The 13,552-nt window shown below is 55.7% G+C and overlaps 1 protein-coding gene across 8 annotated transcripts in view; it reads right to left on the reverse strand.

Annotated features, from left to right (window-relative positions):
• The window catches only part of SNX29 (sorting nexin 29), a 473,360-nt gene that overhangs the window by 91,226 nt on the left and 368,582 nt on the right, over positions 1-13,552 (reverse strand). For all 8 annotated transcript variants that reach the window (XM_008257737.5, XM_051847819.3, XM_089321668.1 and 5 more), the window contains one exon: positions 11,071-11,152. In XM_008257737.5, the coding sequence (XP_008255959.2) occupies positions 11,071-11,152 (82 nt within the window). The remainder of the gene's footprint in view (positions 1-11,070; positions 11,153-13,552) is intronic.

Consider the following 13,552-nt stretch of genomic DNA (forward strand, 5'->3'; position numbering starts at 1 on the left):
CCTTCTGGGATGCAGGGAGGACAGCACAGGTTTCTGATGCCCGGGTGCGGAGGAAGGCATTACTAGGACATCTGGGGCATGGCATGCGAAGGCCCCATGTGGTCCGTGCTGATCCCTGTGACACGGGGGTCTGTCCATCCTGGGTACACCTGGCATTCTTTCCACCTGCGGAGGCAGGCGCGTGCTCGGCTGAGCACAGGTCACAGCGGTCGCCCCCACTGGCTCCATTCCACCCACAGCCCAGGCCAGGTAAGGTCAGGAGTCAGCCAGTGAGTGCGTGGGTGACTTCTTGCACTTGGCACAGCCTCAGCACTCACTTTCCATGCTGTAACAGTGTCATCGGTGAAGACACCGGCCAGTTTCAGTTCGTGCTTGCTCCTGAAGCCAGGGAGGTCTGAGAGCCGGCAACGTTTTCACAAACTCGGAACTCGCAAAGGGACCTCAGAGGCCAAATGGGTCCCCCCCACCCTGTAAAGGACAGGGGTCACAGGTGGCTGACAGGGGACTTCCAGCATCTACACCAGGGCTCGCCTGTGTCTAGACACTGGGGGAGGGGATTGAGATAAGAATTTGATGAAACTGTGGTGCCTTTGGACAGCCTTCCAGGTTCAACCTTGATTCTATCGAGTAGGCAGCGACCAAGACTGTGTCTTCCCTGTCACGCTCAGCAGCCCCACGAGTGCAGGACGGCCGGATGGTGGGACAGACAGACGGAACAATGGATACAACAACCTGGTAAGGTGACAGGAGATCCAGCTTATTTCTGCCCAATTCTACGAGCTGGGCTCCATGCTGTGCTCTGGAGGCAGCTGGGCGGACAGGGAAAAGCTCTGTGCTCTGAGCCGTGGGGCCTTGGACAAGGTATTTACTCAGCGTTATTCTCCACCTCGGACATGGTGAGACCAGATGGCCTCTAGAGAAGGAAACACAAAACAGGAAAGTCACAAAAAATGGCAAATTAAAATGGAGACAGACGCTCAGTCTCACAAGTAATAAAGAAAACACAAATTCAAACCTTAATGAACTGCAATTTTTCTCTATCAGATTGGTAAAATTTAAAAGACTGATAATACTCAGTATTGGCAAAGAACATGAGGACAAAGCACTCTTTCGCTTGGCTGGCGTACTGCAAAACTGGCTCCGCCTTCTTCGGAGGGCAGTTTGGCTGAGCCTCTTAAAATAAAAATGAACCATCTTTTCTTCTCAGCAGATGTAGTTCTAGCTTTTTATCCTACAGAAATGCCTACAGTGTGTACAAAGAGATTTATACAAAGTCAGTTCTAGGAGTTTGGTTTGCAATGGGCAAGAAGTGGAAAACATCAAGGTCTACCGTTCAGAGCAGTTATCTAAATGCTGCGTGCTTCCAACCAGGACATACAGCCAGGGCCCAGCATCTGTGTCCCTCCCCCTGGAGCACCTCACTGAAGAGGCCAAGGCCACGTGTGGTTGAATGTCAGGGGCTCACTGTCTCCAGGGCTTGGTCTCCTGGCTTCTCGCAGAGCTGCTCTGCTCTCCAGGTTAGCTTGGTTCGCCCTGTCAGGTGACAGGTGGCTGTGGGAGGCCTCAGGCTGACACCCACCCGGCTCGCTGCCCCTTGCAAGGCTGACAGTGCCTCTGGAACTAAGTCCCACTGACCCCTGGTGGTCTAGCTCACACCCCTGTCTCCTGGCCTCTGGGTGGGCGTGAGGCTTTCAGGTCATACGTGTCCTCTGCAGGCTGCGTGCCAGCAGAGGGGAAGAGCGCGTTCCCAGACGAGAGCGAGGGTGCTTGAGCAGCAGGATGGGGAGTGGGCCAGACTGGCTGGAGGCTTAGAAAGAGGAAGGAAGACAGGTCTGTGTGCCGAGGAGGAATACGACCCAAAACAAGACAAAACCACAGAGGACTTCAACAGGCCCATGGTGACCAGTGGTTCTCCAGGGGACAGTCAGCAATGTCAGGAGACCTCACAGGTTGTCACAACTACAGAGACAGAGTGGGTGTTGTTGGGTAGTGGCCAGGATACTGCTCAGCTCCCTGTAATGCACAGTAGCCCTCTGCCCCCCCATGAAGCATTAGCAAGCCCCACATGTCCATTCTGCCACCGTTGGGGAGCCTTGGTACAGACACATAGAAATGTCCCCAAACCGGCTCCCAAGGCACGCGAGCAGCTTGGAGGCATCCTGGACGTATGCTTCCTTGGCCAGACCTGTCCTCATGGTCACCACCAGTGAGGTCAAGCGCCCTACTGCCCACACCACCATCTGTCCCCTGCCCCAGCACTTCCATCTGTTAGTGTGACAGCTATCTCCAAAGGGTACATGGCCTGTGTTTAGGAGCTGGCACCACTGATTTTTTTTTTTTCCTATTTGAGAGGCAGAGATAGAAAGACAAAGTTCCCATCCATTGGTTCACACCCCAAATGCCCACAGCATCTGGGTTTGGAGCCAGAAATGCACTCCAGGTCTTCCACAAGGGTGGCAGGGACCCAGTGACTTTCGCCATCAGCACTGCCATGATGGACTCCTGGAGCCACTGCCAGGCCTAGGAATTGAACCCAGGTGCTTTGACATGGACACAGAGATCCTGAATGCTAGGACAGACGCTCAATCCAGCTACGCCTTCGATGTTTCTGTACGTCCCCCTTGGAGACAGTCCCATGCTTATAACTAATACTTCACAGTCACCTCCTGCGTGAGAGCCCCTCCTGCACTGACACATGCACCTTGCCCCGGCCCAACCCTGCACCTGCACACACACACACACACACACACAGAGGTGAGTTCTAAGTCTCCTTCAAACTCGATGACTCCAAACGTTTAAGGGCGAAAGCGTCTCTGCCTCAGTGGCTCTCTCTCCTTCCCAGGCACCCATCGAGTCCGTACTGGCCTCCGCAGCGCTCCCTGCCCTGGGAGAACATGTCCCTGTTACCACCACCAGCTGTCGGGTCAGTGACAGTGGGCAGAATGCCCTGCAGGGAACAAGGGAGGGAAACAGGTTCAGTTCATGTCCTTCGGGCACACACGAAGGGTGCAAGGCGGTGGGCGAGGGGCAACGTGCAGCTGACAGAGAGGGAGACAGTGAAGGACCCTCTGTGTGACCACGGGGACGTGATGTGGCCCAGCAGTCAGGCTGCTCACCGTACATACAACAGTGCCCCCGCCCCGGTCTCTGAAAGGATGAAATGACAATGGGCACTAAAGCCCCTTGGCAGAGGCGGCTGGCTGCCCACCTACCGCCAGCGCCCACCCTCCACAAGGCTCCATGGAATCTGTCACGGATGCCGCCTTCTCATTACAGGTGTGTGAGGAGAGGTTGGGCCTCCTCATGAGGACAAAGGCTCATGCCCGATACTCCCTGTCCCTCCTTGACACAGCAAATGTTAAATAAAGGGGTTGGCACATGGAATCGTGCCCACAGACAATTGATCCAACAGGGCAGATTCTTCCCACACTTACTTCAAGGTCTGATTGCTTGTCAGGAGTCGCGTGGTTAGGAGATCACAGAGGGACCGCTCACGAGTGGCTGTGTGTCTCACACAACGGGTGTCACCACACGTGGCCACAGCCACACTGCCAGGCAAGTGGTGCCCTGTCCCCCGACCCCTCTCTCTGCAGAGTGATGCCACCATTAGGCCAGCACATCTGCCTCCCCACCCTCCCCCACCCCCCACTGAGGCTGCAAGGTCAGCAAAGCCATGCTCAGGTGCAGCTCACCCTCGGCGCTGAAAGAGTTGGCACAAGCCTGGCACCCAGCAGGCCCTCGGTCAACAGCCTTGGGATGAACGAAGGAGATGTACTGGGATGGAAAATAAACAAGCTCTCCCTGCTTGGAAGGCAGCGGCAGTGACGGAGTAACAGTGACGCACGTGGCCAGGAGGCAGAGAGACTTCTGCCTTTTGCTCTCTGGGTTCACCCATGTCCGGCTTCCCCAGGGGCCGCAGGCATCCTCGCAACAGCCGAGGGTCAGGTTCTACCATCCCCACCAGGTCCCTGTGACCCAACTGCTCCGCTCTGTGGGAACGGGAACTTCTCATGGAAGGACACAGGAAGAACCAAGGCTGGGCCTGGCCCATCGCAGCACACGAGCCAACATTGGCTGTAGTGAAACTCAGACGTCAAAGAGCCAAGAGCTGCCCCAGGCCACAGCTGGTCCCCGCACCTCCCTGGCATACGGCAGGTGAGACAGCAAGAACAAGACCCAGGTGCAGGTCCTCGCCCCACACCCCCCTCCCAGCCCGAATCTGCAGTGGCCCCTGCTGGCGCACAGGCTTCTCCTGCAGCTGTGGCTCCCACCTCTGTCCTCGGCTCCACCACTTCATCTTTCTCTATTAATGAATTCCTCCCTCTCTGCATAGCTACCCACGAAGCAGGCACAGAGACAGAGCTGTGGGCAAAAGAATGCTTGTGGGCCCAACGGGTAAGCCAGCTTAGTAAACAGGATGAAAGGGATGAGCTGCGAAGCCCGAAGCCTCCAGTCCAAAACACATCTCCATCCCCCAAACTACCTGGAGCCCGTGCCGCCTGCTGCGCCCTGTGATCTATTATTAATGGAGAGAATGATGGATTTTCCCTGCATCTCATACGTGCATAAGCTCAGCTGGACTAAACCTTTCAAACAGCCGCCCAGGCTACGTGACTTCCGTGTGTGGGGCAGTAGGGGCATGTGGGGAGTGGGGCTCAAATATCCCCCTAAGCCGAGACGAGACCAGATGGCCTCTAGAGAAGGAAACTTAGTCCAGAAGCAGAACAAAACTTTGCTGAAACAAAGCAGTGGTCTTGACAAAGGAGACCTAATTAGTTGTGTATGCAAATGGAGTATCACACGGGAGTCTGTGTGTCTGGTGGCAAAGTTCAAAGACTCAAGTTAGTTCCACGTAGGAGACGGATCCCAGCTGCATTTACTCTAAAGCTACTTTTCAAAGGGAAGACTTTAGGTCTTAGTCTTAGGATCTGACAATAGGAATAATGATATATTATTTTATACCAGTTCAAAGGCTGTAATACTTCCTGAAGAAAAAAAAAATAGATTGCTTGTTTTAAGGTCTAATGTAGGCCAGCGTCGCGGCTCAATAGGCTAATCCTCTGCCTGCAGCGTCGGCACACTGGGTTCTAGTCCCGGTCAGGGCGCCGGATTCTGTCCCAGTTCCTCCTCTTCCAGGCCAGCTCTCTGCTCTGGCCCGGGAGGGCAGTGGAGGATGGCCCAAGTGCTTGGGCCCTGCACACCATGGGAGACCAGGAGAAGCACCTGGCTCCTGCTTTCGGATCAGCGCGGTGCGCCGGCCACAGCATGCTGGCCGCAGCGGCCATTGGAAGGTGAACCAACGGCAAAAGGAAGACCTTTCTCTCTCTCTCTCACTGTCCACTCTGCCTGTCCAAAAAAAAAAAAAAAAGGTCTAACGTACCTTTATAAATATGTCAGTGTGGGGCCGGCACTGTGGCACAACAGGCTAAGACACGGCCTGCAGTGCCAGCATCCCATACGGGTGGCCCTGGAGACCTGGCTGCTCCACTTCTCATCCAGCCCCCTGTTCATGCGCCTGGGAAAGCAGCAGAAGAGGCCCAAGCACTTGGGCCCCTGCTACCCACACGGGAGAGCCAGGAGCTGCTGGCTTCAGCCCTGGCCACTGCGGCCGTTCTGGGGAGTGAAGCAGCCGATAGAAGATTTTCCTCTCTGTTTCTCCTTCTCTCTCTCTGTAACTCTGTCTCTCAAATAAATACATAAATCTTCTTAAAAAATTATGTCAATGAGACAGGAAGGCAGCAGGTCTCAAGCTTGTTTGGAAGTTGGAGTATTTGCGGAATAATATGAAATATTCTCAGGGGTACAGGTTAGATATTAATTAATAACAAATTTAACTCTGTCATGGAAGTGACAGAGAATCTGTATTAACAGAGAGAGCGGCAGAGCGAGAGAAACCAAGCAAGACGAGGCGGCAGCAGGGGGGTGTTTGTTTTGCATTTCATGTACTGCTGCTTAATCATTTTTGTCTTTGGCAGGTGCCTGCAGGCAGCTGAGTGCAAACAGGGCCAACGCTGCCAAACACTCATGGTCAAAAAGCCCTGAAATTGGGAAACCTGGTTACCAATCATTACTTCTTTTTTTTCTTTAATTTAATTTTTTTTATTTAATAAATGTGAATTTACAAAGTGCAACTTTTGGATTGTTGTGGCTCCCCCCCCAACCTCCCTCCCTCCTGCGGCCCTCCCCTCTCCCACTCACTCTCCCAGCCCGCCCTTCATCGAGTTTCATTTTCAATTACCTTCATATACAGAAGATCAACTTAGTATATACTAAGCAAGGCCAATCATTACTTCTGTTCTGCACTTTGGTCAGAGGCTGTGTTGCTTACTCTTCGTGGTAGGACGCACCTCAGCCTCCTGTCAGGGCACAGGAACCCCCACCTTTTAAACAACTGCTAATCAGTCCCATGCGTGGATGGCCCCTCCCGCTGAGATCCTGTTGGCCAGATGTGACTGCACAGCCCAGGTGGGACAGCCCGGCAACCACGGGCGGCTGGGTCCCTCTCCAAGGCTCCTCGTTCTCCGAGGTCCCCTCCAGGCAGGCTCTCAGAACTAAGCCCTCAGTGGCCCCAGGAGTGCCCCTGAACCAGCCCCTGCTCTGAAAACTTTCCGAGGCCGCTGTCTCGGCTGGGCTCCCTCTTGTGCACTGCAGGTGGCCTGGAACAGTAGTCTGGAAAATCCAGGGCTTGGCTGCAGCTGCAAGTTCAGCACACAGTCTCAGGGACCAGGGACCATCCACAGGGACCAGGGACCGTCCACGGGGTCCCACAGTCTCAGGGACCAGGGGCCGTCTACATGGGACCCACAGTCTCAGGGACCAGGGACCGTCCACGGGGACCCACAGTCTCAGGGACCAGGGGCCGTCCACGGGGTCCCACAGTCTCAGGGACCAGGGGCTGTCTACATGGGACCCACAGTCTCAGGGATCAGGGGCCGTCCACGGGGACCCACAGTCTCAGCGACCAGGGACCATCCACAGGGACCCACAGTCTCAGGGATCAGGGCCGTCCACAGGGACCCACAGTCTCAGGGATCAGGGGCTGTCTACATGGGACCCACAGTCTAAGGGATCAGGGGCTGTCTACATGGGACCCACAGTCTCAGGGACCAGGGGCCATCCACGGGGACCCACAGTCTCAGGGACCAGAGGCCGTCCACGGGGACCCACAGTCTCAGCGACCAGGGACCATCCATGGGGACCCACAGTCTCAGGGACCAGGGGCCGTCCATGGGGACCCACAGTCTCAGCGACCAGGGACCATCCATGGGGACCCACAGTCTCAGGGACCAGGGACCGTCCACGGGGACCCACAGTCTCAGGGACCAGGGGCCGTCCACAGGGACCCACCGTCTCAGGGACCAGGGGCCGTCAACAGTGGACTCACAGTCTCAGGGATCAGGGACCGTCTACATGGGACCCATAGTGTCAGGTACGCAGGGAGCCATCCACAGGGACCCACAGTCTCAGGGACCAGGGGCTGTCCACAGGGACCCACAGTCTCAGGGATCAGGGACCATCTACATGGGACCCATAGTGTCAGGTACGCAGGGAGCCATCCACATGGGTAGACCCCAGCCAGCCTGAGCCCCGCTACTCCCAGAGGGGTCCAAATTGCAGTTTCTATGAAGGTGCTGTTTCCCAGTGTTCTCTGCTCCAGCATTTCGGGCTGGAAAACCTGTTAGGGAATGGGATGCTTCTTTGAGCCTTGGCTGCCTCGTCTGTAACAGGGTCATGGCGCTCCTGGCCGCTCAGGGTTGCTGTGAGGGCGAGCGTGAGCCACGTTACGTGGCACTCCCACCCTGGCTGCGGCTCAGCGCCCCAAGCACACTCTGCCTGTGCCTTTGTGTCAGCGCTCCGTGAACGGCCCCCACCCACCCATCCAGCACGCTGCTCGCCCACGCTGCTGTCACCACTGCTTACGCAGCACTTTCTGTGAGCGGACTCTCCTCTTCTCACTTAAAATCTCCTTCAACAGGGAACTGCGCCAAAACAGAAAAAAACAGAATTCCGAGCCCTAACGAGGAGGCCCCTGTGAAAATGAACACAGCAGAACCACAGCAACGTGAGGACGCTCGAGCCCGTGGCCAGCCAGGGGCCTTGCTCCCGGGCCTGCCTGCCGTCCCCCAGAAGGATTCGGGGCAGGAAAGGCAAGAGGGCAGCACGTGCCAGGCTGTCTCCCAGGACCGAGGGACAACAGAAGGGCCGAGGCGGGCTGAGCCGCCTCCCTCACCGTCCATCTCTGCCTCCCTCCGCATCCCAGGGCAGCAGCCACAGCCGTGCGGGAGCAGCGTGACGGGGGAACTGAACCTTCCTCTGATTCTATTTTAATTAACTTAAACCTAAATACACACGGCCGCTGACTGTGGCGTCAGCGCAGTGACCCTGGAGGCTCTGTGTCTTCTCCTGCCACCTGGCGCATCCTGGGCCTCCTCCTCACCAAACCAGGTGCGATTTCTCACCGGCAGAGAAGCAGGGACTGTCTAGAACATTCTCCATTATTGCTTCGTCTAAAGCCCTGTGTAAAAAATTCTTTCAGAGCTCTTTTTGCAAAATTAACACATTTCCTTTTCATTAGAAATGGAATTATACCAAAGAAAATTCCACGTTTCACACTGGATGCCGGAAAACCCACAGGAGACTCACAGATCAATGGGAGCAGTGTGTAGGGTTCTGTGACAGACATACATGGCTTCCAGTTTACCTCTTAAACTGTCAGCTTACATTTTATCTGACCTCGATTTTTTTTTTTTACTTCTCTTTTATCCCTCTTTTCCATATGTGTCTCTAAAAATTATCTTAAGTCTCTCATGGAATTAGATAGTGCATGCATTTTTTTAATCCTTAAAAAAATGTCCAATAATACCAGTATTTTCAATGAGTCATCTCTGATCCAACGTCACAATGCCCGCTCTCACTGCGCCAGCTGATGCGGGCACGGCAAAGCCTGTGCATGGCTGAGATCTGGGCCATGTCCAGGAGAGTGCCGCCCGCAGCAAAGAATGGGCAGTGAGTGGCTTTAACGCCACCCTGGCCACTGCAGAGACAATCTCCCAGGCAACGGCACATTTGCTGCGTCGTCTCGTCTCACAGCTGACGCTCGGAAGCTAAGAACTGCCAGGCTGCTTCTTGGGGTGGGCGGGGGAAGTCAAGACGGAAGGGGCAAGGAGGCCTCTCAGACACGATCCTGTCCTGACTCTGCTCCGAGATAAAGCTGCCCGCCTCCTCCCGTCATCCTCCAGGCACTGCCTCCCAGCTGTCGACGACCGCAAGGCAGAACCGGAAGTGCACGCACACGTCAGGTGTTGTGTTTGTTGTGTTGGGATAAAAAGATAAAGAGAAGATACTCAGAAACCTGTCCCAGCGCCTTCCCTCCCGAAACCACAGCTGAGAGCATCAGGAACCCTCAGCCTGTCCTAACACTTAGGGAAGCGCCACGCTGCCCAGCTGAGCGTGGACCTAAACGGCTTTCTCGCGCCAGACACCTACCAGTCACCCCACGACCAAACATGGCGATCATGTGGGAAGGCAGAAATGAGCAGTGAATGTCTACTGTGTGCTGCGTGTTTATTGTTAAGAAAATATTTGTTTTCATCTGCTTGGAAGGCAGAATGAGAGAGAGCGAGTGAGCGAGCGAGAGAAAAATCTGCTGGTTCATTCCCCACACGTCCACACAACAGCTAGGGCTGGGCCAGGCTGAAGGCAGGAGCCTGGATCTCCATCCGGGTCTCCCACGTGGATGGCAGGGGCCCAAGCGCTTGTGCCATCACCTGCTGCCTCCCAGATGCTACTGTAGAAGCTGGATCACAAGCAGCACAGCTAAGACGCAGACCAGCACTCTGATAGGAGAGGCGGGCATCCACATGGTGACTTCACCTGCTGGACCACAGGCCTGCCCCTCTGGGCAGTGTGGCTCTAACCCCACAACAGCTGTCCAAGGTAAGCAGTAGTATTTCCTCTTCACAGACGGAGGACCTAAGATTTGGCTGAGGTCTCAGGATTTAAAGCAGGGTTCCCGTCTTCACCACCACCTCACTCTCTGGAGAAAACATCTTTACAGCTGAGAAGACTTCTTTAGTGCACAAATTTCCCAGGAAGAAAAATGGGAAAACCCAAAGCTGCCCACAGAACTCGTGGGGAATAAGAACAAAACCTAACGAAAACTACGGAGACGCACGAGGACAGAAGCAGCAGGAAGCGGCTCCCAGTCAGGGCTAGGAGGGACAGTTCCAGAGCAGGAACTGCAGGAGGCTGGGGCCCCGGCAGCAGAGGAGGACAGACAGAGCAGCAGAGGCGGGCAGCGCGCAAGGCGCCATCAGGAGACTGGGGAGGAGACGGGTGGGCAAAACCACGTCCCGGGGAGACGGAGGTGCTGTGGTCCCAGACACCAGCGCCTCCCCTGGGGACGGCACTCTCTACCTCCGGAAGCCGAGGGGATGCGTGCACCCCTGCTTGTCACACAGCCAAGGCCCCAACCCTCAAGAAGAGCAGCCCACTTCTCACCGAGGAGCCTCCTCCCTCCCATCTCACACACGTGTCGGGAGGCCCATGCAGATTCCTGCACCGGCAGTGGTCACAGGAGCCCAACTGCCAGTCCACAGCTCACCCGGGATTCAACGATGGGCTCGCAATCCAAGGCCGGCTGCTGAGACGCAGGGGTTACCTGGGCACCCTGTCAATCACGGACGACAGCCCAAGAAGGGGGCCTGGCAGCAGGACAGGGATGGCAGCACGTTCCCGACAGCAGGTGCAGGCCTGCCTGAAGCCCAGCTTCCCGGCTACAGCCCAAGCCAGCGAACACTCATTTCTGCCTACGTGGCCGGAGCTGAGGTTCTGCAGGGGACACACTCAGAGGCCAGTAGGCCCAACGAAGCTCCCCCCTGTTCCTTTTGCCTCACTGAAGGACAAGGGCCGCTTCCTCAGGGCAGCTGGGCAGCTAACGTGTCAGTGACGGGAGAACCGGGGCTCCCAAGAACAGTCCCCTACCACTAAGAGGCAAAGCCCAAGCACACCACACAGGTGCCAGGCCTCCCCGGCCTGGTGGTGACGTGGGCCTGGATACCAGGCGCATACCTGGTACACGTGGAACGCGTTCGCTGCCTTGCCCCGGAGGAACACCGAGGGGATCCACACGTTGATCAGCGCCCGGTTGGATCTGCCCAAGAGAAAGAGATCAACAGGTCACATTACGACTCGGGTTGGCACGCTGAAGGCCAGGGGAGGCCTCCCACCCAGCCCCTTGGGCCGAAAATGATTCACTTCTTTCCACGGCTTATACTCTGGAATGAGAATTCAGCTGTTCACAGCTGAGTGTCCCTGTCCCATCATTGATCTGAGCCTCGGTCTTCCCATCTGAAACAGGGGATAACCAGAGGAAGCTACGGGGGCCAGGCCGGTGACGCCCCCAGTCTCTGAAGCACGCAGCCGGCACTGCCTCCTCGCTCTGCTGACTGCACAGCCTGACTCCCCCAAGGCGCTCGGGAGAACACCACCATGACCCTGAGAGCCGTGGCTGTCTGGGGTCGGGGGACAGAAGGGCAACAGGAAGTGCCAGCTTGGAAAAGCAGGATGCCGGCGCAGACACTCAGCCTTCAACTTCTCCAAAGACTCTGTGTGTTTGGGACTAATACAGCAAGCTTTAAATTCCTACACAGTATCACTTAGCAAGCACCTGCAGCACACAGCTCCACTCCCACCTACACTAACACAGCGAGTCCTCACACAGGCTGTCGGAGGCCGATTCTGGTGATGCGACAGTTTTTCCCTGTGGGCTGACTTGATCCTCGGCTCACGAGTCACTGACACACATACACAGCACCACCACCTCCAGCACACTGGAGCCTGGTCTCGCAGGGCTGGCAGGCTGACTGTCACGCAACCTCAAGGTCAACCAGGGTGGCTCCCGCAGGGGCACCGCTCTCCTGGAAGGGCTGCAAGGCCCCAGCCTCTGCCTCTGCCTCTGCCTGGAGCACCCCAGGGTGAGAGGCTTTTTCCTGCGCTCTCCTCCTGCCTCGAGAGCAGCTCATAAAGCCCACCAGCCTCCCGCACTTGGAATGCAGTTTGCGATATTGGAGACGCAAGATTTTGTGACTTCATGTTCTCACGACTTCCAGAGCAAAAAGCATTGCATTTTCACAAAGGCAGTAAACCTCCAGGTGACGGCTCTCTCCGGACACTGGATTTCTTCTATGCTGCTGGCCTGACCTCCTTCACGGGGAACACTGCACCCCACTGGTCAGCTCCCAGGAGGCAGGTACACACTGCAATGCTGAGCTTTGCAAATCCAGTGACATTCTGCCTGTAAAGGTCCCCAGGATCGTACCAGTGCCTACAGCAAACCCCTCTGACCTCTGTTAACTGCAGGGGCAGGGAGAGGACTGTTAGACAAATACAGCTAGCACCCTGGCCAGCTGACCTCCCAGGGCTACTGGGTGAGCTGCCTCCCCCTTTCAGAGCAGCGACTGGACTGGAACTGGCTGCTGCCATGGCCATGTCCCTCCTGGGTTGTTATCTGCCTGTTCACCCCCTCACTTACTTATCCTCTCACTCCATAACAATCTCCCGAGAGCCAACCGTGTGCTGGACATCGGCAGCCACTGCAAACGGAGCAGCAAGGAAAGTTGACAGAGGCCAGGTCCAGGAGCACGCGGTTCGAGAGAGAAAAATCTCCACGCAAACCGTTTCACTGTGGTCAAACCAGACCCTTTGTTTGATTTCAACTCTTAACAATTTATTCAAGATGGGTGCTTGGCCTCATGACTAAGATGCCAGTTAAGACGTCTGCGTCCCATATGGGAGAGCGTAGGTTTGAAACCCAGGTCCAGCTCCTAACTCCAGCTTCCAGCTAATACAAACCCTGGGAAGCAGCAGGCGATGGCTCAAGTACTTTGGTCCCTGCTGCCCAAGTGGGGGACCTGGATTGATTTCCCGGCTCCCAACGAGCAGGTACTCTCATGCACACTCATTCTTCCTCTCTACACTTAAGGTATACTAAGCTGATCTTCTGTATATTAAGATAATCGAAAATGAATCTTGATGTGAATGGAAGGGGAGAGGGAGTGGGAAAGGGGAGGGTTGTGGGTGGGAGGGACGGTATGGGGGGGAAGCCATTGTAACACATGAGTCGTACTTTGGAAATTTATATTCATTAAATAAAAGATAAAAAAAAAATTAACTACTGACAACAATTTGTGACCTAGCCCCTGGTCTACCCTGGGGACTACCCTGTGCATGGCCGAGTGCGTGCTCTGCTGTCACCTGTCGTGCCTAACTGGTTCACCTCAATGCTCCAATCTATCACCTCCTAGTTGTCCGCCCCGTTACTGTTAAGTAGGGTGTGGGAGTCTCCAAATTACTGTAGAACTGTCTGCTTCTCCCTCCACTTCCGTCAGCTTCCACACAGCACACTGTGGGGCTCTGTGGTCAGGTGCACCGACACTCACAGTTGTCAGACAGAAATAACTAACATCTTTGTGATCTCTCCAAGGGACTCCAGATGGAAGGGCTGTGGGCACCAGGTGGGCCTGCTGTGGTCTGGGGCATCAGAGGAAGCAGG

The sequence above is a fragment of the Oryctolagus cuniculus genome, chromosome 19 (genome assembly GCF_051225735.1).
Source record: "Oryctolagus cuniculus isolate XC-2025 breed Fujian yellow rabbit chromosome 19, ASM5122573v1, whole genome shotgun sequence".
Classification (NCBI taxonomy): Eukaryota; Metazoa; Chordata; class Mammalia; order Lagomorpha; family Leporidae; genus Oryctolagus; species Oryctolagus cuniculus.